Below are 25,230 nucleotides of genomic sequence, written 5' to 3'. Positions count from 1 at the left end.
GTGTCATTCGTAGTTTGCTGCTCAAACTCCCAATGATTGAAGATAAAGCTCATTACTATTCCAGACTACATCTCCCCTGTGTAACCACCAGATCTGCTCTTGACAAAGACTGACTATGGTCTGTGACCGTCTGAATTTGAAGATGACCCAACCAAATGTGTTACAAAAGCAAATACAGTATCAAACAAATATTTCATTATAATATGAATTATTTGTGTTTGTATTATATTTGACTATCATTACTATTAATAAAAACTATATCACAACTAATGTAAGCAGGTCCAGCTGGATTCATCATACACACATCAACCCGATCTCACGGCAATTCGTACGAATTTTACGAGGTGGCTAATTCGTAACAATGCGTACGACCTCACTCGTACGAATTAGTACGATTTTAGCTAAATCGTACATAGTTGCCAAAACAGTTACCAAATTCGTATGAATCCATACCTACCCCTGACCTCGCCCCTAAACCTACCCATCACGTAGGTTTAGACAAATCATACAAATTTGTACACTGAAGTCATGCGAATTCTTACGAATTAGCCACCTTTTAATCACCCATAAAAATTTGTGCACACATTGGTTGTGAGATAGAGTCGATATATTCTGTCATTTTCAAAATTCTTGGGTACCATTTCATTTTAGACAAGGGGGGGTGGTCTGGTGAGCCACATTTTAATGTTAATGGCATTTGTTCAAGAAAAGAGTGCCAGTATTATAGATCACAAGTTATGTAAATCCAAAGTATGGGACGGGCCTCTCTATGCTTGAGAGCCATGTGGCCTTCTCAAACACTGAGGGGCAAGAGACTCTCTTTTAACAAAAGCTACTCAAGCGAGAATCACAGGCGTTTAGTGTGAAGGGATCCTTGAGTAGAGAAACAGACTTTGTAAATCCCACCGCAGATTCAGTGTGCATCACATTACACTTAATCCCAGGAATTCACCAAATGTTGAATATTTAAAAAAAAGAAAAATACCAAACCCTGTTCTGCTGCATAAGGAAACTCATTTTAAATGGATGGTAAGTCTTATTTACATACTATTAACCATTAATAATTAATGACAAATCCCTGTGATTATCCACCCATTCTCTGAAGTTTATAAATTATCCACCCTTTTCATTTCAATGGATAGGCTCCTTTTTTCACTGTCATTGTTGAGTGGCCAATCAATGAACTGCTTCTGGAACGCCCTTTCAAACCAAACCTAGTTAGTTTCTAAACAAGCTCAGTCAGACAAACAACAAATATACACTACACACTCTAGAGCTGTTAAAATACTTTGTGAATGGGTGCATTTGGTTAAACACAAACTGACATTGGACTCTATTGAGGTGGAAAGATTCTTGTAAATAGGAGGGAACAACATAACATCTGAGCATCTCGTTCACGAAAACAGATCGCCATCTAAACATACTCACTTAATCACTACAATACGTGTCTGTATTAATGTATTAATGGGCTTTGTTGCTTCCCTTTAAAGGGTTAGTTCACCCAAAAATGAAAATTCTGTCAGTAATAACTCACCATCATGTTGTTCCAACTCCGTAAGACTTTCGTTCATCTTAGAAACACAAATTAAGCTATTTTTGATTAAATCTGATAGCTCTCTGACTCCTTCATGGACTTCTAGCAATTTCATTCTGCGGCTGCAGAAAAGTTAGTAAAAACATTGTTAAAATAGTCCAAGTGACTACAGTGGCTCAACCTTAAGTTTATCAAGCGTCGAGAATACTTTTTGTGGGCTAATTATGTTTGTTTGTTTTTGCGCAAAAAAAGTATTCTTGTTGTTTGATAAACTTAAAGTTGAGCCACTGTAGTTACGGGCCCGGCAGGATGAAATTGCCTAGAAGCCTATGGAGGAGTGGTCCAGCTCTTAATCTTAATTTGTGTTCTGAAGATAAACAAAAGTCTTACATGGTTGGAACAACATGAGGGTGAGAAAATACTGCAGAATTTTCATTTTTGGGTGAACTAACCCTTTAATACTAAATCTGCCAAAAGAAAAATTGTAAACAAAGGAGAAGAATTAACTGTGCTCACTGGTCGCCTTGAAGTTCCACCCATCTGTGCAGAGAAAGTGACAATACAATACACCATTCTACCCAGCCAGCAACAAAAACCCTCACCCAACCTTCTAGGTATTCACCAAAACAATACACGAACACTTAATGTTCAGACCATTAATAGCAGGAATTTATGTGCAACAGCGCAAGAGTCTGTAATAAAACACATTTGAACATATTAAACCATTCATGTGGTTGCACAAAGCCCCATGTCAATTGAATCAAAGTTATTAATGCTGTTATAATTGGACACATTTTTGACATGAGGAAAGCTACAAAGCAGCAACTTCAGCCAGACAAACACCAAGTCAAACATTTGGGTAAAAACTGACAGGAAGAAGCCAGAATATGACGATCAAGTCTTGATGAAAAAATGACAGACCACTGCATGGACTTCATTGCTATGCAAAAATGAGACACAAGAGTGTTTCTCATAATTTCTACAAGTAATATTTCTTATCTCAGTAGTTATCTCCTCACAAGACTATCCAGAATGGCTACTATAGTTACAGTACATAATAGAAAAATCATAACTATTACTAGCACAAACCAATATAGTGTCTAACAAGTGCTAGTAAAGTCGATAGAACTAACTATTTGGAAGGTTAAACAGGAAATATCTAATAGGCCTGCATTAATCACAAAATTATAGAATAATTACTAGCACGAATGCAATAGGCACCACAACCATTGAAAACATACTAGTTGGAAGTGAATAGTTGATATTAGAACCACAGATCCAAATGTGTTGCCAGTAACAATGGACTAGTTACAGCTGACTAGTGACGCCTTGAATAAAAGAATTAGTAAAAGCCTATGTAATGGGGAAAAATGGGCTACTAATGACTCAATCTATTTCACAGGCCATGTGAAATAGATTGAAGACTGAAATAAGACTACCAGCATCGAATCTAAGTAGCTAGTTTAATAAATAGATAGGCTACTAAATTGAAAAACATCGGATTAGGCTACTAACTACAAACATAGCTGCTAATTTGAAGGGAACACTGTAAAAACAGCTTGTTTTTTTACACAAGCGTGCAAAACAAAGTAGCCTAATCTTTGTTTATTTAGAGAAGCAGGTTATGAATCGGATCAGTAAACATCCAAGTATCTCGCTGAAGGCCATGTGAAATCATTTTCATCTAAACTCCACAGATCGATGCATAAAAAGACAAACCTACATACCTTTCACTTGCGTTTCATACTCCGCAATGATCTCCTTGTCTTTCTTAATCCTCGTCTGAGATGACATTTTTCTTGAGGTATAAATGTAGAATCCAGTGATGTGTTGAGCTTGCGCGCGAGCTACTGTCACAGTTTGCAGCTTTCCCCCTTTTTCCTCACCAGTTACTCTGAGAAGTGTCCTTCGATGTTACATCGGCTGGTAAATCCTTACACTTTCCCCTTCAGAAAGAAGCAGCTGAAAGCAATCCCGGGCACACCTGCGCTTTCTCAGATCCGATCCCTCGCGTTCAGATGAGCTGCTGGGCTCGGGGAGAGGCTGCTCCTCCTTGCTCAAGATCTGCCATCTGAAGTGTCTGAAGAAAATACAATTCCTATCTACAAGAAGAACTTTGGGTATGAACGATGCGGCGTTGTGTCTGTGCCCATGCCGTTTAAGTGGTCCTCAGGTCCGCATGCTCTGAAAGGAAGAGTTGAGATGGCATAATCTGAGTAACCGAGCTCCGTTGCATTAGAATCTCAGCGGCAAAGCAAAGAACAGAATAGCGCCCGAGCGTCGTATGTGACTCCTCCTATTGTCGAATTTACTCCCTCAACCAATCCAATCACTTCCATATGCACCCCTCGGCACAAACACACACACACTGGGCGTTTCGTTTACACTTACATTTTCTAAAGCCAATGTATTTAGCTCAAGGTATCATTTTCCTCAGAGAGGTATCAGCATGTTTGTATTTGTGTCCTAATACCCGTTAACTAAAACATGATACACACAAAAAAAATGAATTGGGCTGTGAGTATCAATACTTCAGACAATGACCTGTAAGACCATCAGGCAATAAATCCATCTCTCCTTATAAATTGCAAGAAACAGTCCTACATGTACAGTCAATCGGTCATTGTTGCAAATCAAACCCTGTCAAGATGAGCTTGTTGTATAATCCTGAAGGGTTATTTTGCAATAATAACCAGCAGATTGTGCATTATAGCCTACTAAATAAATAAATGTCTTATGCCATCAGTGTGTAGCCTACTTACATTTACGAGTCATTTAATCATGTTTAATTTTGGACTTCTCTGTGCATGCTCTTTGAGGTGGTGACCATAGACTTGCATTATATGACTGACAGATAAGAACGGTTTGACCTAAAAATAGCAAAATTGAAACTACTGTGGAAACAAAGACACCTACATCTTGGTTGGATGCCCTTGAGGTAAGCTAAAACGTACCAAAAATTAATTTCAAAGTGAACTATCCCTTTAAATCATACCTTGTTTGTAGAGGCATCAAACTTAAGCACAGCCATACACAGGCACTGAATGCTGCAATGGATGAGGGTGAAAAAATGCATTGATAATAGCTTTAAGTTAGAACGTGGGTGAAAGGATCTTTGGGGACGGGATACTGTCTATCAATCACCAGTATCTCTAATTCACTACATAACCTTTGACAGTTTAGACAGAAATGTGGTTAAAAGGGTGGCAGTTACCTCGAAAATGGGCAATGGAGGTCAATTGCTAAACTACTTAAGATTAACATTTCAAACTTGCCGTTCATGAGGACATTGTGTGGTCTAATATTACAGTAGCCATGGAGGGAAGTGTTAGCGAACAAACAGCACAGATGTTCAATTCACACTCATTTTTTTTTTATTATTATTCTGTGGGTGTTTCATAATTAGTTTGAGTTGCATAATATGACAGCATGTGCTAATGCGTTTGGAAGTATATTAATCTAACATCTAATTTGTTTTGCATCTATAACCTTGATGCTCAAGATGAATTTAGGAATATGTCCAAAAGCAACGAGCCTGACAAGAGCTCTGTTCATTCAGGTGTCAGAGATGTTCAAACTAAGATGTGATGTTCTGAGAAGAGAAACGGTGGCCTGACAGTTCCTGTCAGCGAGGTGTTTAAGCCTGTGGTCTCAGAAACCCACATCAAAGCTCTGTCATCATGCCATTTTATCTGTGATCTTGCAGTGCAAGAGAAAAGCTCTTAGTGAAATGGGTCGTGGTCTGAGTGACACTGAAAAATACTCTTAAGATGCGAGCTTAGAATTCAGTTACAAAATCAATAGCAATGGGCATCAGAGCCATACAATAGCTTTTACACAAAAAAACACAAATACTAGGGCCTACATATCACCTGTTATGTTGTGATTTATTTTCAACGCATCTTCGGCTGCATTACTTCATATGTGTAGCTGTGGGTTGTGCGTGTCACTAACATACCTTTGATATTATCACTGATCTATTCCTAAAAGTTAAGTGTTCCTACAGCCAACCAGCACAAGCTTCTTTAGCTGTGTTTAACATACAGGACATTTGACCTTTCAAAGCGCACTTACCGTAGGAATTTATAATCAGATATGCAAACAGAAGGGTTATAGGTTTGCATTTTTGATGTGGAAATAGACTTTTTATGATACAAATATCCAGCCTTCAGGTGAAATTAATTATTGATATTTGAATGATTCATAATCAATGCCGCCATATGTGTGGTCACATTTTTGTATTTTGAAGCATCACTATCAATTGAGAATGCTTTTACTGTAAACTCCAATTCAATTACTGAATTTGAATTGTAGCAAGGCGATAGATAGATAGATAGATAGATAGATAGATAGATAGATAGATAGATAGATAGATAGATAGATAGATAGATAGATAGATAGATAGATAGATAGATAGATAGATAGATAGATAGATAGATAGATAGATAGATAGATAGATAGATAGATAGATAGATAGATAGATAGATAGATAGATAGATAGACAGACAGACAGACAGACAGACAGACAGACAGACAGACAGACAGACAGACAGACAGACAGACAGAGACATATTCTTCAATTTATAGTTTTGCATAACTCTTTATCAGGAGGCTGGGGAACATTTTATAGAACATCATGGGCTATACCAGGGTAACAAACATCCCAACAGAGGCACAATAATGTGTTGTATCCTTTAGTTCAGGGCAAAAAAAAAAAAAAATTACCAAGCAATTTACCAAGCTCTGTGCCCCTCCTCTCGCTTCATCACTTTTAGGCATCTCAGGGGGCAGCAGCATGGGAAACTATGACTTCAGTGTTTTTGAGGGACAAAGCAGCATTGTGAAGTCCTTCTCAGTATTTCAGCTTGAAGAATGGCGGAGAGAGAAAGAGAGCTTCCTCAGAGAGGAGGCTCAAAACACCAGAATGAGTCACTGCTGAGAATATATGTGCCATAGAGGATTCTGTCTGGACCAATGCCAGGGTATTAGGCGACTGAAAATGAATGAAGTTTGGACACATTAAGAAACTGGGAAATATGTTAGGGTGTACAGTTTTATGTTTTCTTTCGATTACAAGTCCAACATCTGCATGCTGCACATTTATCTGACGGAAATGAGAAGATTAAGATGAAATCTTGCCTTGAGCTGCTCAGATTCACTGTAGCACATACCGAGAGGAAACAAGACAAAATCCTACATTACAATCACAACTATGCCAAAGTATAATGCCAAGAGCTGGTAAGAAATCCTGGTAACACTTTACTAATGAATAAGGTTCTAATGAATACTAAATTACTATGTTACTGAAAGGGATAGTTCACTTTTAAAATTATTTTTTGATATGTTTTAGCTTACCTCAAGGGCATCCAAGACGTAGGTGTCTTTGTTTCCGCAGTAGTTTCAATTTAGGTCAAACCGTTCTTGTCTGTCAGTCATATAATGCAGGTCTATGGTCACCACCTCAAAGAGCATGCACAGAGAAGTCCAAATTAAACACGATTTAATGACTCGTAAATGTAAGTACACATTAACGGCCTAAGACATGAAACAAGCAGTTTTTTTGAGAAAATGAATATTATTTATATCGTTTTTACCTCTTGTAACCACAGCCACGTCCAAGTGATCTGAGGGTGGGGGCGCTTCGGTCTGCGCAAGTGTTCGGCCTTACTTATGTTTAAATAAAGAATTAACAATATTTATTTAAACATTTACTAAAACATTATTCAAATCAAATCAAAGGTTGTATTTGAAAGTTAATAGCATATTTAATTTCACTGTGAAATAACATGAACAAACAATGAACAGATTTATTTTTATTAACTGACATAATAAATACTGTAACAAATGTATTGCTCATTGTTAATACATTAACCAATATTAACTGATGAACTTTATTGAAAAGTGTTACTGAAATCCTGAATATTTCTTGCATACTTCCCATTCTTTTATCATCCACATCTGGTACTCAGCTGCACTGGGATATTCCCTGTCATTGTGCAATGAATCCAGGATAAAGTATTTCTGTCATTTAAGCAAAAGACAAAAATAGCATGAACAAAAATCAATGTAATGCTCTGACGTTGATAAAAAAATGTAAATTATGATGTAAAAGAACTAACACATCTTTTCCTTCCCACTTTTTATTAGAAGGAGGCATGGAAACGATGGGGAAATGGCATCTGGAAATGTCTCTGGCCAATTTCAGACTCTCATTTTTTAAACTCTAACTTTTTTAACCTTTTTATTTATGATATAATTTCCATATGAACTTTAAAACTCTATAGGCCTACAAAAAAAATCCATATCATGTTTCCAGTACATGTGGAACACTTTCTGCTCACAAGAGCCTTGTCTACTTGTTTAAATGAAAGAAAAAGAGCATGAGAGAGAGATGGATTGATATAAAAGACTAGAGATGAGTTGAGTTCAAACTGACATACCACAGCAGACAGTACACTAACTAGGGAATTAATTATTATTATTTTATTTTTTTTGATGAGCATGAAAATGTATTTTTAGTGCTGTCAAAGTTAGCTACAAAAGCTCTGAAACAATGTTTAGTTATAAAATATAAAAAGTGCTATGCAAAAAATGTACATTGCATTGAAAACTTTATATATCCATAATCATATCCAAAGTCAGTATTTTCAACGTAATATTTAAAATGTTGTCCTGGCTTCCTTACAGTAACAATATAAAAACAATTAAGTTTGCAAATAACATTCTTACAAAATAAATGGGTTTTAAAACATTATGTAGCCAGTTATATAGGCATAAAAAAGCTATAAAAACCCCTAATATGTTGCAGTTGCAGGTTGATTAACTTCAGCATTGTTGCAGTTTCTTGGAAAATTGTCTGAATGGTAAGAAATCACAGCAGGCCATCAAACCGGTGAGGACTCACTTTTCCTGGCAAGTGGCAAGCATCACCAGTTTGCCTTAATCACACACACACTGTGAGCAATTATCACAGATTTATTTCAAGGACAAGAATGTGTTTAAAAAGCTCTTTACGTCTTGTTTTCTTTCAATAGTTTGACATAATCTTATTCCTTCTATGTTGTACTTTAACCTCCCATATAGCTTTCCGTTCATGTCATTTACTTTCACTTATACACATGTCTCTCAATCTGATTTATCTCATCCCTCTTTATTCATACAAGTAGAGTGTTCATTCTGAAAATCAGTGTTTCAGGGGAAACACAGGGCTATAGGTCTAGTCGAAATCATGTGTGGTGGTGCTCACAAAAAGACTGAGGCTATACACTGCAACCCCTGCAGCACACAATAACAATCAGTCCCATCTGGCTGACAGCACCAGTTCTCCATCCCCCAATCCAGTCTCTCCTCACGTGATCGCTCTCTTCTCCAGCTCAGACTGCAGACAACAAGTCTTTTCAGAACTTCTGTCTTTGAAGTTAGTGCTGTCAAACTATGGGATATCCATGATGTCCATTCTGTAGTTCCAAAATGTAGTCTGTATGTTATAAAATACAAAAGTAATTGAAATCAACCAGGAAAAGATGTGGCCCAAATTATTTAAATTTATTTGTACATTAATTATGTATAAACATTTTTTATTATCAATACACCTTAGGACCAGATTTTTTATTTTATTATTATTATTTTTTTTAACTTACGTGTTTTAAGTAGGCCTACGTCCAGTCAATTAGGCTACCCACTAAATGTAGCAGTTTTACTTGAAGCTAATGCGCCCTCAAGTGGCAATAACAAAATCACACTTTTGGAGATAAAGTGTAAACGTAACATCTATATTAACACAATTAATTGCAGAGTTCAGCATAAACTTAATAAAAAAAAATAATGCCCTTTCAATGAAAAGGTTTCTCCTTTTCGTTTGGTTGTCGTATTATAAAATTGGCATATTGTGGCTTTTATTTTGAAATAGCCTATGTAAAAGCGTTCATGTTCATGACGCATTAGTGGCAGGAAGTCCGTTTCATGAACGCGAATCGGTTCATTTGAACAGCTCAAAGAACTGGTTAAAATTCACTTCTATGTTAAAATTTAATTAAGCGAATCCCGTCAAAGTGGAATTCGAATAAAGTCATTTAATAGGCACACACACATTTTTGTTTACTAAAAATCTTTATCGTCTCATCAAACTAATATCCGAACGGTTCTCTGGGTACATCTTAATCTTAATCACGCAAGATGTCCAGTTGAAATAAGTGAAATGTATGATATTTAAAAAGCAACATGAGAATAGGGGCAGGAGGGTCAGGGGATGGATAATCCGTAATTCGTTTGAAATTATAAAACGAAAATACCGTTTTTCTGTTTTTAGGCTATGCGTGATTTAGGTGTTTCCAAACCTAAATTTGTCTTCTGAAACAGGGAATAATTTAATTCATTTCAATTTAATTATTAAGAAACCAAGTCGATTCAGTCCGATTTCTGAACGAACTATTCAAATAATCATTTTGTTGCCGCTGAACCGATTCAAAAGATCTGACTCAAAAAACCCGATTCGGACACTCGGAGCACATGTATGCGATGTTACTTCGAACCATCAAGAGCTTTCACATGCAGGTTATCTAATTGCTTTAGACAGCTATTCCACGAATGTTAAAGCAGCTCAATCCGTTTGCTCGATTAGCTTACAGTGAAAAACTATGCTGTTCAAAACCATTTGTTCTCGATTAATGCAGAGATACAATGGAGTGTCAAAACATACAGTAAGTGCCTGATCTCCTTTGTATTTTAAGATCACTATTATTGTAATAAAATAATTATTCAAAAATGTACACTGTGTGTGTGTGACTTGCAATGAATGTGCTGTTGATGATTTTTGCAGAGTGTTGTGAGGTCGTCGTCGAGTGCAGCAGAGGGCGCTGTTGCTCCTCCGGCGAACTGTAGGATCACAGCAGAGGAGGCGGTCAGACTGTGGGCTCAACACTTCACACTGCACGGCATCTCCGAGCCTCTCTTGTCTAGTCAATATATAATATCTCATGTACTTGGCCAAAAAACTGTGAGTTTTTCTCTCACGCCATGTTTTTAAAAATCGTTTTAGACGTTGTTCCAATACATAACTGAAAATGTTTGGAGGCATAGTATGTGGTTTTTTAATTGTTTAAGAGAGAATTGTTGTACACATTTTCATTCCTTTTCCATGACACCCTGTCCTTGTCTTTCTTTGTTAAAAGCTGGAGTGTGTGCCGAGGAAAAGGCTGAGAGACACCCTGACTAACAGGGAAATAGAAAGAGTGTGGAAATTATGCTCCAAACGCCTATCAAGGTAAAACTACATTTGGCATTTTTACTCACTCTTCACTGCAACTTTTGTAATGAGTAAGACCCTGTTCGCACAAGTGAAGGCCTTCACAGCAAACAACAAATTTGTCTAATTTTTATTTGTTATTCATTTAAGTTCTAAGATTAACACTTAACCAAACTGATTAGCTCAGGTCCATTAAATAGTAATAACAGAGACAACTTTTTAATTTGAACATATTATCAATTACTTTAGAAGTATATTTTTCATTTTAAAGTCATGATAACATTAGTTAACTTAGTTAGTTAAACAAATGGAACCTTAGTGCAAAAGTGTACAAATTAAATTGAGATGCAATGAGATATAAACAATAAATTAAATTAACACATATTTCCTCAAATTCCCAAAAGAAAAAAAAAACATGTTTTTTGTAGACTAGACTGTTATTAGTAGTAAAATTTATAGATCTTATTCTACCAAAAATGAAAATTATCCCATAATTTACTAACCCTTCAAGCCATCCTAGGTGTATAAGACTTTTTTTCTTTCAGCCAAACACAATCGGAGTTATATCGGAATTAGACTTGCGAACGGCTGTCACCAGAAGTCAGTGATTATATGTTAAAAATATGGATATTTTCCTTATAAAAATGCATCGCTTTCTTAAGAAGGCCTTTAAGGATTACTTTTATGATGGATGGATACTCTTTTTGGAGCTTCAAAAACTCAAGCAATAATCACTCCTATTATAAAGCTTGGATAAGCCAGGATATTGATTGTGTTTGGCTGAAAGAAGAAAGTCATATACACTTAGGATGAGGTGAGGGTGAGTAAATTATGGGATAATTTTCATTTTTGGGTGAACCAACCCTTAAACTGGTTATAATAAATCAATGACTCGTGAAAAAGAACCTGATGCATTTAATCATGGAAAACAATTTCTAAACGCCTCTGAGAAGATAGATTGCCTGTTGACCCTTATCAAGCCTTTGCGCATGTTTTTTTTTTAGGATGCCTGTACAGTATGTGATTGAGGAATGGGACTTCAGAGACCTGACCCTTAAGATGAAGCGTCCCGTGTTCATACCCCGTCCTGAAACAGAGGTGAACAACTTCAGTGACCTTCTTAGCACATGTCTGAATTTTGCAACAAACTGAGAGTGGACTTCAAATAGATGTGACTTTATGGATAAACACAGACTGTGTGTTTGAAAACATATATTTCCGCTTGGACTCGCTGGTTTATGTGCATCTAGGAGCTGGTTAGTCTGGTTCTAGAGGACCTCCGGTTGAAACAGGGGGAATCACACAGGACTGATTTACGAGGTCTGGAGGTGGGCTGTGGATCTGGAGCCATCTCTCTTAGTTTACTACGCAGCATTCCACAGGTTCGCACTGTGTCTTTCTCCTAATTATTTATCTTGCTCTTCTGAGTAATGTAGCATGTCATCTGTAACATCTGTACCCATGATTCTTTAAGCTCAGGGTATTTGCTTTGGATCAGAGCCAGACAGCAGTATGTCTTACAACGGAAAATGCAAACAGGTGACTACCTTTCCCAGTCGACTTTATAAAGCTTGTATAGATTAATCTTTATTACTTGATGATGTATTATGTTGACTATACCATAATCCTCTTTTGTTTGTTCCAGACTGGGTCTACAAGACAGACTAGATGTTCACCATTTAGATGTGATTAAGGGTAAGAGTGATGGAAATGAGATGAAAAATCACACTTCACAATGACTAGTCGTCATAACAGTTAGTGAATATTGTAAGACTGACAGGTCTGTGAAAGTGGCAACTTTTGGTCAGCACACAACAACAAAAAACGTCATTTCTGGGCATCTTGTCTATTTTACGTCACTGGCTGTAATCTGAAGATAAAATTTTAACAGCTTTTTAACATAACTTATAAATGCAAGATCTCATAAAAAAAACATTTTATTGCAAACTTAACAATGGTGTAGTTACATATTATGAATATAAATATAACTATATATTTATATGCACGTGTATATATATATATATACACTCTCACACACACATATATGTGCATATTTATACAGATAATAACATGATAGGTCACCACATTGAATATTTCCTTTAAAAATGGTTATAAAATGGTTATCCAGAATGAGCTATTGAGAACTACTGAAATTTCATTATTTTTTAGGAGGAGAAACGCATTTAGATCCAAATGATAATGAATTTTGACGGAACAAAAAACCCAAAGTGTAGAATAAAACGTGTATTTTTATTTAGAATGTGCTGTTTGTGTTTCCATGCTGATCTTGCATACATGAAGGTGAATATGTCAGAAGTGGACAGAATGGAAATACTTCTCAGCCAAGGTGTCATTCTTTTTCTCTCTTTACGAAATGATGTTATGCAAGCACAATGAGTGATTAAAGCCATGTCTAGACTAGATGTACATTACATGTTATTTTGATTCTATAGTTAGTTTCTTTGCAAATTAGTGATTAATAAAAAGAGAGGAAACGCAGCATGAGGGAGTGACTGGCATTTTGATTGTCCCATTTCCTGTTGGTTTGTTACGACTGGCCAAAGTGAATTCCCCAGAAAGCTTCGCGGATTTCTGTAGAACTTGAATGTCGGTCATCCATTCCACGCATCCCACTCCCCTTGTATGTTTGTTTACTAAATATTTTGACTAATTTCATCATGCTTTCAGCCTCCAGAAATAATCTCCGTTTCTATTTTTCCATAAATCCATGACACACAATTTCCACCCACAATCCAGGAAGAAGCTGAAAAGGTGCCGAGATTCATTGTGGACCTTGTCATAACATTCATAATTGATTTACCATTAGTTCGACTTGTGTGCTAGTAGATAACAAGACTTTGAGGGATCGAGCCAGACGGTTCAGCCCGAATCCTAGAAGGGCCTCTAAGGCAGTGACATGGAAATGTTCAGCTAATTCCAGGGATTTATTGGGCTTTTCCTGTTAAAGCTTGAGCCTCTCTTCCCACTAGATGGCATTAAAAACGGCTCTCCTGAACACTAAATAACAATTTTTTAACTCCGTTCCTAACCACATTACTATTATTAGACTCTGTGATGAAGTAGTTTTCTCTTTAATCGCTGCACTAACTGCATAAATGAAGGTACTTCTGCAGAAAGTGTTGTGTTTATTGAGCTAGAAGACATAAATGGAGGCATTTCATGGATCATTAACAAATATATTTGTTTCGGCATTGTTTGTGTGTACAGTATATACAGTAGTGGGGAAATTTTTAAATATTAAAAAATATATATTTTAAACAAACATCTTTAAGATTTTTTCTTTACATGTGAAATAAAGAAAACAGTTACAAACTGAAACAGTTTCTGGACCAGTGTTGTTTACATCTTGCAAAATGGTCTATATATATATTATATATATAATATAATATTACACTGTTGCTTAATAAATATTGAAAAAAAGTATTTTATCTTCACCAATGCTTCATTTATTTGATAAAAAATATAGTAAAATGTTTTTTGTGAAATATTACTGTTTTGCAGTAACAGTAATAATAACAACAATGATCTATTTTAAACTAATTTAGTAATTTATTTTACTATTTTAAACTTATCTTTTTTCAAATATTTTTGAAATCTAGTTTATTCCTGTGATGGCAAAGCTGAATTAGCATCATTACCTCAGTCCTCGTGTCACATTCTGATATGCTGATTTGGTGCTCAAGAAACATTTCTTATTATTATTATAATGTTGAAAACGTTGATATTTGCTTGATAATTTAATTTGCTTTGAATAATTTTTGTGGAAACCATGTTTTTTTTTTTAGGATTCTTTAAAAAAAACATAAATGTATCCTTTAAAATAAAATCTTACTGACCCTTAACTTTTGAACATTACTATTTATGTATATATAGTATGATAGTGTTTGATTCAAACACAACAACAACTGAATATATCCCAAGACATTACAAATATGTAATTCAACATTAATGTAATTATTTTCCTCATTGGTCATCATTGTTGTTTAGATTCAAGCTTTGAATTCTCCATATAAATTATGTTTTTGTAATTCAATGAAATCGCCACATCAGTGCAAATATGTTTTGCATATGACAGCGAGAGAACAAAATGTGTTTTGTATTCCCAGATGCAGATGCGATACTAAAAGAGTGTGACCCGGTTGACTTTATAGTGAGCAACCCTCCCTACTTGCTCAGTCAGGACATGAAAACATTACAAACAGAGATATTCAGGTTAGGCCAACATGCGGACACACTCAACATGTGCTTTAACCTTTGGTGTGTTTTTGAAAATTCCTCATGTAACCTTTTAAACGGCCACATCTCTTTCCTGGAAGGTTTGAAGACCATGCCGCATTGGACGGGGGTCTGGACGGGCTGTCTGTGATTCGCCCGATTTTGGATCTGGGCTCTAAGCTCTTAACAAAGCAAGGGTAAGTGAGAAGTGTGGTTGGTCTAATGCCATCTTATGTGGATAGGCAGAATGTCTGGTTGTCTTTGAATATTCATGTATTTCAGCCAAATACGCTAAAATCGCGCTAAGAAGCTTTCCCAGCATACCTTAAATGCTTCAGGGAATCGAGTGCTACACAGTTCTCTGTAGTTAAGTTGATAACAGTATTCCAGGGACCAGATCATTCTCCCAGTACTCCTCCCCACCCTTATCACTCCCAAGACACACAAACACACTCATATGCACATGCATACACAATAACAAATAACACAATTAGCTTTTGGTGAGGACAGTTGCAAAACCTGTCTTGTGGAATGTTTCATTGCCCCGTAAATTTACTAATTCAATAAGCATTTCACCGAATGGATACAAGTAATACGCTTGTAAAGGCTGGAGAGCATTGCACGTGTTGTTTTTCTTGTCAGTGCGTGCTGAGAACTTGCTTAGTGGTAGGGTTTCAGATTTCCTTGAGGGTTTCTCATTATGTGTCCACTCAAGATTTGTTTCTTTCGCCGAAATGACACATTGCTGTCCTTTTATAGATACTGAAAGCCCCTAGCATTAGCTTTCAGGTTTTCTGTCTCTGACCTACTATTCTTCTTCATGACTAATGGCTTATAAGATTGTTTACTTGGAAAAACATCCTGTCCACCAAACCTTTTCCTCCCTTACTTTTTAAATGCCTTTGTCTGCCCAGACGGGTTTACCTCGAGGTTGCTCCATGCCATCCCCCAGTCATTCAGCAGCTGATAGAGGAAATGATGCCACGCTTGCTTTATCTGGAAACCCATTGTGACCTCACCAACAGGTCAGGTTCTTATGCTAACATGACCTGTCCTTTTTGTTTTGTTGTTGTTTACTTAATTTCAATGAAAATGTATCACTTTTGGGGGGAAAAAATCCTCACATTTGACAGATGTCTTCAAACATCTGTCAAATGAGGACTTTTTTTCCCTCAAAAGTAATACATTTTCATTCCGTGAATGTTTGTTCTTAAACCGAGTCCATGTTACAGTGTAATTACATGGTATTTGTCTCTTGTGGAATGTTATAACTAGGGATGCACTGAAATCACTTTTCACTGCATTTTTAATTTTTAAATGTATTGGTAGAGAACCCAAAAGAATATAAATTATATTAGATAGCTTAATTTGTTTATCAAATCTATGTTTCCTTCAGTTATTTTCATGCCTGCTAAAATGCATTGAATGAGCTTCTTTTACTTTCACTGTTCATTCTATTGCTCTATCATATTTTATCTTTTATTAATAGCACAGTACTTATTTAGAGCAGCTCCATCAGGGTTCACTTCTGAGGATTGGGTAAGTGGTACAAATGTTTAGACACCAGTGAAATATCAATTCTTAATTCCAATTTTGATACTACAACAAAAACTACCAGCCTAATAAATGTAAAACATTATCAAAGAGAATTATGCAGTCAGTAATAAAATAAGAACAAATAATCAGCTATAAAAACAGTGTTTTTAGGTAGCCATCAGAAATTTGAGTAATCAAATGGGGAAAAACACTGCACATTCATTACTGTATAAATTAAATATAAATGGATCTCTTTGTGAAGTTACAAAGGTAGCCTATTTAGTCAAGAATAATTTCTTTGTCCTTGTTTGATCAAGATTTTAAAGCAGTAATTTTTACATTTTTAATTTCAAGATTTTTAAAGCTTTTTTTTTTTTTACCTTAACTGAATAGCTTCGGCTTATATCTGAAACGCTTCTAATACTCTTATTTCGCTGAATACACACACAATACTAACTGTGCTTTCTCCATCTCAGCTCTCTGACAGCGAGTTGACATACACACCCTCCTCCCCTCACTCACTGCAGATGAATATTGTTGCGGTTACAGGGCTTGAATTTCGGCATGGGATTACACGTATTGTGCATCATTTTACGGATTCTCCCAGATTCTTTCCTCACACCCAAAATGTGCTCACATGAAACCAAATATATTAGCTATAACGCAAGCTTCCTTCACTCACAAACTTCCCTCCGTCTCATGGACACAGATGTGCGTCATTGCTTAGGTTGCATGAACGCCCATTACTGGCAAAACTCGTGTATAAGGTTTAAATCATAGGCCGTAAAAGAAATGGACACAGCGACCCCATAAATTTCAACGGATAAAAGTGAAGCCAATTTGAAGCACTCACTTCCTGATTGCCAAGCGTACAGCACATGCTCAAACTGAGCTTGACGACGTAAATGTGACATGAGCAACCTGTCTCACAGTTGTACGTCTTCTAGTAGCTGTGCCAAAAATCTGAATAATTCCCTTCCTAATCTTGCAGAGTTAAAGATCATGAGTATTAGCTGTCCATAAGCTAGCAGCAGGATCAATATTTTGACTCTCTATGGGCTTCTCCCTTGACTTTATGCCTCCATGTCCCCCCGATTGTGCGAAAGCTTCTACTTCTGTCTATACCATTATTTCTCTGGTTATGCCGCTAACGTTAGCCTATTATTTTTACAAAAACTGCTTCTACGGGGCCATAACGTAAGATATAAGGGAATGGAGTCATGTTTCTTTAGAAATAAACAATGGAGAAATGGAGTCTGTAAACGCCTCAGATGTAAAGTTATTCGCTGTCAAAGTGACGCCAAATGAATGGGAGTCGATCAAATGCTAACAGCAGGTGAAGTTCTGCTACAATGGCGGCGAGGCTTTAGTTTCTGGCTGATGGATTACCCCCTTGGTTTAAATGGACTACATACCGGGAGTTTCGGTTAGAGCGTTCAGCGCACCTACATACATGAGAATGCAGATTATCACTGTTTTATGGCTGCCAATTGATTAAAACAATGAATAATTATCTCTGTATTAATTGTCTTGAGCCTGATGAAACGTTCCTATAAATATATTTTCTTTCCAAATGTACATTCTGAATAATGAATAGGCTAAATACATGTATCCACTTAGCACTAAGTCCTATATGCTTGTCTTTTCTCTTTGGGTTTAAACTTTACATTTTTAAATGAAATTGACTATTAAAAGGATTGCATGTGTGCGCTGCTGTTTTTTTCTGTTTTTTGAAGGGTCGCGAGTGCCTGAAACGATGTTAAATAGGCTAGGCTATAATCAAAATAACTCAACAACGTAAAGGAGAATGACAGTCAACTACTTTGAATATTGTAGCATTTTGGGCGTAAACATGTATATGAAAAGATTGACTTTGAAAAATGACACCGAATGATTAAAATATTTAATCCAAATAAATAAATAAATGTTTGTGATTTCGTACTGATGTCATTCATCTATAAACTTTGACTGTGAACATAAGCTATCAACAAATGTGATTAAATCTAAACTCAATTAATATATTATATTAGTAATATATTTTCAGTTAATTATCAAAATAATTAATATCCACTTGAGTTTACGTGCGATCATCTTTGAAGTCACAATCAAGTTGAATTGTGGGATATGGAGCTGCTTGAAGTGTACGTCGGAGTAGACACGCTCCCTCGACCCACCGGGATGTGTGAATTATGAGGATCTTTAAAATGGGAACTACACCTTTAAAGTGCGCATGTGCAAAAGGTTCTGTCCAAGTCATTCTGGATCATCACTCCAGAATTTGGTATAATAAAAGTGACTCTGTAAATAAAAACTGATGCAACCTCAGGCAACTCAAGTACCCCGTTATCTCTGGATGACGAGTCAACATTATCCCATCGACAATACACTGTGAACAAATATTTTCATGATTTGTAATCACATTTTTTCTTTTGTCAAATCAACTGAAATAATTTATGTGGTTCAGATAAAATAATATTTTGAGTTTAACTCAATTTTTCCATTTCAATGAACTTAAAATTTTAAGGCAACCAGGTTACTTCATTTTTTTTAAGTTAAACCAACAATATTTTTACAGTGTATACTGGTAAACACACCATGCTTTTTATTTTACAGGCCTCGATTTTGCATTTTACAGAAGAAAGAAGAGGATGACTGAAACAAAGGACAGAGGAAAAATACATTAGGAAAGACAGTCAGGAAGTTGATCTTGGCTGGAATGACACCATACCAAGTAGAGCTACCATGTCTACTTTACATGGTAGAGTCTTTACCATGAGCAATTGCCCATTTAAAAGACCTTCAGTCAAATTGCAGTTGGCACACATGTTCCCATCATGCATCTGCCAATCCTACCAAGAAGCTCCTTCGTCAAATTTGCCGACCAAGGGTTTCTATTTGTCTTGAGCTGTAACCTTCTATTGTTATATCTTTTATATTCGCTTTCCTTTTAATTGATAAGCATGTGTGTGGCTGTGGTTTGTTGTGATGAGATTGCATTGATTGTGAGTTTATGCTCAGTGTGCAAGTGTCAGGGTGCAGTAGGCTGAAGGTAATTATTGAGGCCTTTTCTAAGAACTCCCCCTCCCAACCCTGCGCTAGTCACTCCCTGGAAGTAATGCACTCATTCTGCGAAACAGCTGGCCCGTTGCCGCTAACTCGCTCGCTCTGCTAGCCCACATAGACAGTCAGACAAACCAGACATGCTCCACTACCACAATGTATACACCAATTCTGTCTGTTCTCTTTGTTATAAATGAGTGAAACCGATTTTTACATGCACTGCCTCTCTTCTCTGTTTTAAAAATGTGTATTAAATTAGTATTGCGGAGACATTTTATATTTATTGTTCTTGTATACATTCAATGCCATAATAAAAACAAATGTATTTAAAATAGTTTATGCTGATAAATCAATATTGGCATTTCTGGCAATCTTATTGTTTAGATCATTTAACAAGAACCTTTTGCAGCACAACTGTTAAAATAATTCTTATCGAGCACCCTTTTTAATACTGTTCTTAACGTATATTATTGCAGAAAAAGATTATTTACGTCACCAGCAAATTTATGTAAGCTTGCGCAGCACTGAGATCGAGTTTCAGAAAAAGCTCTGCCTCTCATTCTGGGAAGTACTAATCACGGTGTGCAGTAAGAATGATTCACTGTGAGGAAAATAGAATGAGGAAACAATGCTTTTTTTGTTCACAGACTTGTCTTTCATTTCTCATTAATGTTTTGTTACTCTCGTTCATCAATTTTAGGCATTTAAAAAATGACTACATGCTATAAATACACAGAAATGTTCATCTTTTCTTTGACATGGTTTAGCTGTGAAACCTTTATGGCCGGCGACCATCTAATAATCTTGTATAACACACATTTTGTCCTGAAATTGAACAGCAATTTTATGCACATTTGTTCATCCAATAATGCTATTATTCTGAGATTACAGTTCTGGATGACCTTGTTTGATAGTCTTACTAGAAAGCCAGTACTTAGAAGTGGAGTGAGTCAGATTGTTTGAACCGGTGTATCACTTCCATTTCATTCTGAGAGAAGGTCCAATTTATTCTCTTAAAGCGCCCAAGTAATCTGTTTTTTTCCTTTTGTGTTCTCCAAGTAATAAGCCCCTGCCCTCATCATTTTAGACTTCCTCCATTTTACTTGATTATACTTTTATATATGTAATTCTTATCATTATTCTCGGAGGTGGCAAATGAAAAACAGTATGACGTCAAGTACATTTGATTGTCACTTTTATTATAAAATGAAAGGATCTTTCATCCATAAATACATACAAACTCCACATTGTGCGCATAAAAAAATGTAAATCTTTATTAAAATAGTAAAAAAAAAAAAATTTCACTGCATTACACTTTCAAGGAAAGAAACTATTCCAGTCAAGGCAGCGCAGTGACTAAGCTCGCCTTTATAGAGTGCTGAAGATCAAGCCACGCATGTGCTTCTCGAGAGTTTCAGACAAGCTGTGTGATCTCATTTCAAACCAATTTTTAAAAGGGGTCATGTGACCTGTACAAAAGTTTAACGAACATCATCTCAAGCCGGTGGTTCACCCAGTCACACTTTTAACAGTATGACATGAAGGTCGAGTCACGACTTGCTTCTCATTGAGTCAATTCTGCATCTGGTTTGACTCAGTCCCACTTGGGTATAACCAAAGTATCTAGCTTTCCATTTAGATAGACTTGCTGACCATCAAAAACTTGTTTCTCGTCCATAAACAAGTCTCAACACTTCTTGTTTGACCCCGAACCTCTCGTCGGGGCTGTGCATTTATCTTGCCTCCTTCAAAAACATCAGCATCCACCTCGTGATTGGCCATGGTGTGCGGTTCCATGGTGACCTCAAAGCTGGAAAGGGTAATCCTTAAGATATTGAAGTATCGGTCTGGGTAGAGGCAGGTTCTCTGTGCAAGTTGTGTTTTTGTTGATTACCAAGCGAGTGAGGTGTTGCAAAGAAGGAAAGGCTTGAGGATGATGGATCGGCTTTTTGAGTTTTAGCAACATCGCACATTCCTTGGGTTTTAAGGAAGTTATGTGATCAGACTCCTCAGTCTTCTCCCCCTCCTCTTTGTTCCTGGAGCCCACGTAGTGCTGTAGGAGGCTGGGGACGTCGGGGAAGGACTGCATTCGAGATCTGACCGGGGAACTGGAGTCCAGATGGAAATGTCCATGGCTGTACTCGATGCGTACGTTCGTGGGCCCACGGCTGGTTTTAACAGACAGTGTCAACATATAGAGAGGGTGGCTGCTGTCCCGTATCAGGAAAGTACCATTCTGTGCCTCCTGTAGGACAGAGTGGGCCTCGTTTGCAGAGATGGCACCCCAGTACCAACCTGGAAAAAAGGAAGGGATTATTGGAATTAGTTATTACTGGAGACTTTTATGGATATAGAAATAATAAGCACCACCTACTGACAGAAATTGGATTTACGTTTTCATTCAGTCAAAACTTTAACCAGTTAAAGTCCCCGTGAAATCAAAATTGAACCTATTTACTTTGTTAGCGCATATTACTAGTCTTGTGGTGAACAAATAATTCGTGCAAGTAAAAATATATTAAAAAAATGTTTTACCTTGGTAATCTTTAATCAAAATCTGAAAAGTTACTTCCGGTCTGGAACGGTTTCTTTTTCTGATGACGTAGGCTTCACAGTTTGGGTGGGGAAACGCTTAACCACTCCCCTCAAACCGTTAGTTTGCTATGAGCGAGAGATGGAGAGGAGGAGCGCTAGAGTAAAACCCTGCCCTCTGATCAATATTCCGTTTCACTTGCAAATACGTCACAGCACTGGAGAAAAATCGTTTGCGACTTCCGGTTCACGGGGACTTTAATGGAATATAAGCTAATGCGTATTCTAAACATCTAAATTCAGATAATAAAGAATCTAGAATTATTCATTGAGCTGATAAAATAACTAATCATTTTTACTCATTCTGTTTTTTTTTAAATGCTTTAAAGCTGGAATATTAGGTTTATCATTTTATAAAACATTTTTGGTCAATACTTTAATTGTACATGTTAGTAGATAACATTATGTTGCAAGTCAAATCCGGACGTAGTTGTTAATGTTACCATTTTAATGTTTCTGCTGTTGTTGAATTTATTAAAAGTAAGTGATTTTGTAATCAATGTCATTAACAAAACGTGTGTCTGCATTTGTGATGGGGGTAGCTGGACCGTTAAGGATTTTGAATGTTAAAGTAGGGGTCACCTGGAAAAGAGGTTGGGAACCACTGTCTTGGAAAATTGGTGCTTTTAGAGCCCTTTAAAAAAAGTTGTTGTTTTTTTATAAGCATGTCCAACTTCTCATTGATGTATATACACATTTTGATAATTATGTTTTCAGAAAGGTACATTTTAATAGCTAAAAAATGACCTTTCTAAAAGCAGTGTGTATACACGTGTGTGTGCATGCGTGTGTGAACGGGAGTAGACATACTGGAAAAGGCACCAGTTTTACAGAATGACACTTGAATAATTTGTGGATTTGCCAAAAATAATTATAATAACAAATATGTAATAATTAAAAACATTTTTTTTTTGTCTTACCTGATGCATCCAGATAGGAGAAATTTTCAGAGATAACGTTTAAATCTTTGCTAGGGTCCCATGAGGTAATGGCCGAGTGAATGCGGCGAGGAGAAGAGAAAGTCACCACCGGAAACCTGACCGTGGGATCAGGGGTATCGGTCAAATGAGCTCTTGGGCTGGAAAAAAAAATAATAATAATGATAAAACAAAACTATTTTAGGGACTTACTGTAAACATTTACAATCCTTTCAAAAATAAACATGTCAAAATACTGAAGGCACATATAATTTTATTAACAATATTTGTTTATATGCTGACTTATTACTGTATGTTCAAATGTGCACACTAATACACATTTTCAGAAATTAAGCTTTATAATTTCGTTCAATTTAATTCTGAGCCATGGGTTTAAACATTTTCAGTTCACAGAAGAAGCATAATGAAAAAATGTTAGACATACTGCAAAAACAAAAATCCCTGTTACCTTATAACACATTTTATTGTATATTACTATAAACAAGATTATATTAATTATTGCAGACAGCTTTAAATATCAGATTAATGCAACCTGCCTAAAGTGTTGCACTAAGTTTAATGCAATAAACAACGTATTTTTATATGTACAATTTTACTATATAAATAATAATAAGATAATTGCTAAATAATTTGAGTCCACATATCTTTCAGGGATGCTTAGTGCAATCATCAAGAATGTGTTGTATTTATTTGATAAACTATTAGATAGTATGTTACATATTTTGTTGTGATATTTAAAGAAAAAAGAGCCGCCAGAACTCACCCTTGGACGCAGAGAATCATTGTGAAGATGTCCGGTTAGATATCTGACCGATTCCAGTTAAAGTTTCTTTGTTCCTGAGGTTTTACTCGGGCTGAGAAAATAATATGTTCTCTCTTGAGCGATGACAAACAGATCAATAATGAGATCTGTCGTTCTGGAAGGTTGTTGAAGAGGGTCGTGATTCTGTCATATAAGTGCGCGACTTGTCGACGGATTTGTTTAAACTACGCGAGTAGATCAGACGGACATGGTTGTCGAAAACGAGCGGCGTTTCTATTCAGCCCGTGCCCTAAAACTGAGCCAGAAGCGGAACACTGCAGGGTTTGGCTTGTTCATTTCTGACTGTCTGACTTCCCAGAACTGGTTTTCTCAGAATCCCCCCGCGTTTAGCGCCTCTGACGCCATCGGCAAGTACAGCTCTGCGAAACCCACAGAATCAATCGCCTCTCTTCTACCTCATTCAAGCATACAGCAGTCTTGTGAGTAATGAAATAGCACTGGCCTTATTTGTGAGTTTGATTATGATGATGGTCGGTAATTGCTTCCTGATGTTTGTGACTGACGTTCGAGGATAAAGCCGGTGTTTCTCGTGAAACCGCATGTCTTGCGTTCCAAGAACTTTCCAGGAAAACTGAGCGCCTGCCCTGAGTTAAGCCAATCAGGTCCCTCCCATTCGACGAGGCCCCGCCCCCTAAAGCGGCCACTTGACTGAATTAACCATTTGTTTACTGATGAAATGAGTTATCCGCTTTGGATCTCGAGGAAGATCATTTCTTTTAAATGTGAAATTTAAACTTTTGCATTAAGGCCCTTGCATTAAAACATTGTGATATTTTGTCCACATATGCATATCCACCAGACTCTAGTACATTTCAAATGAAATTGAGCGGAAGTGCGTAGGAGGGCGCAGCCAGGCATTCTTAGCGATTGATGTATTGTAGTTTTTTTTATTTATTTACAGAACAACAGTATACAGAAATGTACAGAAAACTTTCATTCATAATCAAAAATGTATAAGTTAAATATCACAAGTCTTTTTAGCTTGTTTTATTGACAATCCAAACAAGTGATGTAGTCCTTGATGATCTGGAGAAAACGAATGAAATTTGGCTTGACCATTTCTTCTTATGTATGTCTGTGGAACTTCTAGCCTGGATGCCAGCCCGAACTCCGCCCACAATATTTTTTGAATTTGAATATTCTTTCTTGAATATGAGTATGAGGAAGTCAGGCTAATATGGAACTTCCTCAATTTTTTATTTTAGTAGCCACTTGATTTATTGGCGCTTCTAACCGAGTTTATTCTAAACGGTTGTTTTTGACTGCC

At 36.6% G+C, this 25,230-nt stretch overlaps 3 protein-coding genes and 1 long non-coding RNA gene across 6 annotated transcripts in view; 1 reads left to right on the top strand and 3 right to left on the bottom strand.

Annotated features, from left to right (window-relative positions):
* Positions 1-3,804, bottom strand: part of srgap3 (SLIT-ROBO Rho GTPase activating protein 3) — an 88,968-nt gene extending 85,164 nt beyond the window's left edge. The window contains exon 1 of one of the 2 annotated variants that reach the window (XM_039689239.2): positions 3,262-3,804. In XM_039689239.2, the coding sequence (XP_039545173.2) occupies positions 3,262-3,328 (67 nt within the window). In that variant the 5' untranslated portion in view covers positions 3,329-3,804. The remainder of the gene's footprint in view (positions 1-3,261) is intronic. The other variant, XM_039689240.2, reaches the window with a different exon arrangement.
* Positions 3,805-5,651: 1,847 nt separating this feature from the next.
* Positions 5,652-9,936, bottom strand: LOC148978113 (uncharacterized). The gene is made up of 3 exons (XR_016169538.1): positions 7,129-9,936; positions 6,890-6,994; positions 5,652-6,692 (listed from the first exon to the last, which is right to left on the bottom strand). It is a non-coding gene; the product is annotated as an uncharacterized LOC148978113 (long non-coding RNA).
* Positions 9,937-10,025: 89 nt separating this feature from the next.
* Positions 10,026-21,351, top strand: hemk1 (HemK methyltransferase family member 1). 2 transcript variants are annotated; one of them, XM_089134345.1, is made up of 12 exons: positions 10,026-10,233; positions 10,353-10,529; positions 10,705-10,796; positions 11,783-11,876; positions 12,029-12,160; positions 12,253-12,317; positions 12,424-12,473; positions 14,906-15,011; positions 15,116-15,211; positions 15,929-16,039; positions 16,504-16,553; positions 19,164-21,351. In XM_089134345.1, exons 1-11 carry the CDS (start codon positions 10,171-10,173, stop codon positions 16,517-16,519), a joined length of 1,002 nt encoding a protein of 333 aa, XP_088990471.1. In that variant the 5' UTR covers positions 10,026-10,170; the 3' UTR covers positions 16,520-16,553; positions 19,164-21,351. The 2 variants fall into 2 exon arrangements, with proteins under 2 accessions (XP_088990471.1, XP_039545476.2); XM_039689542.2 differs by lacking the exon at positions 16,504-16,553.
* cisha (cytokine inducible SH2 containing protein a) lies at positions 20,789-24,523 on the bottom strand. The gene is made up of 3 exons (XM_039689546.2): positions 23,904-24,523; positions 23,123-23,280; positions 20,789-21,905 (listed from the first exon to the last, which is right to left on the bottom strand). The coding sequence occupies exons 1-3, from the start codon at positions 23,921-23,923 to the stop codon at positions 21,415-21,417; spliced, it is 669 nt and encodes a 222-aa protein (XP_039545480.2). The 5' UTR covers positions 23,924-24,523; the 3' UTR covers positions 20,789-21,414.
* Between the last annotated feature and the right edge of the window lie 707 nt (positions 24,524-25,230).

Source organism: Pimephales promelas, chromosome 8 (assembly GCF_988280905.1).
Source record: "Pimephales promelas chromosome 8, fPimPro1.hap1.1, whole genome shotgun sequence".
NCBI classification, from domain to species: Eukaryota; Metazoa; Chordata; class Actinopteri; order Cypriniformes; family Leuciscidae; genus Pimephales; species Pimephales promelas.
This window is presented reverse-complemented; position numbering and strand designations above follow the sequence as displayed.

Coding starts and splice junctions, on each gene's coding strand:
- cisha (XM_039689546.2), bottom strand. CDS start 23,923: ATGATTCTCTGCGTCCAAGG. Junction 23,281..23,903: donor ATGATTCTCTGCGTCCAAGG/GTGAGTTCTGGC, acceptor TTTTTTTTCCAG/CCCAAGAGCTCATTTGACCG. Junction 21,906..23,122: donor CTCCTATCTGGATGCATCAG/GTAAGACAAAAA, acceptor CCTTTTTTCCAG/GTTGGTACTGGGGTGCCATC.
- hemk1 (XM_039689542.2), top strand. CDS start 10,171: ATGCTGTTCAAAACCATTTGTTCTCGATTAATGCAGAGATACAATGGA. Junction 10,530..10,704: donor ATGTACTTGGCCAAAAAACT/GTGAGTTTTTCT, acceptor CTTTGTTAAAAG/CTGGAGTGTGTGCCGAGGAA. Junction 12,161..12,252: donor TACTACGCAGCATTCCACAG/GTTCGCACTGTG, acceptor TGATTCTTTAAG/CTCAGGGTATTTGCTTTGGA.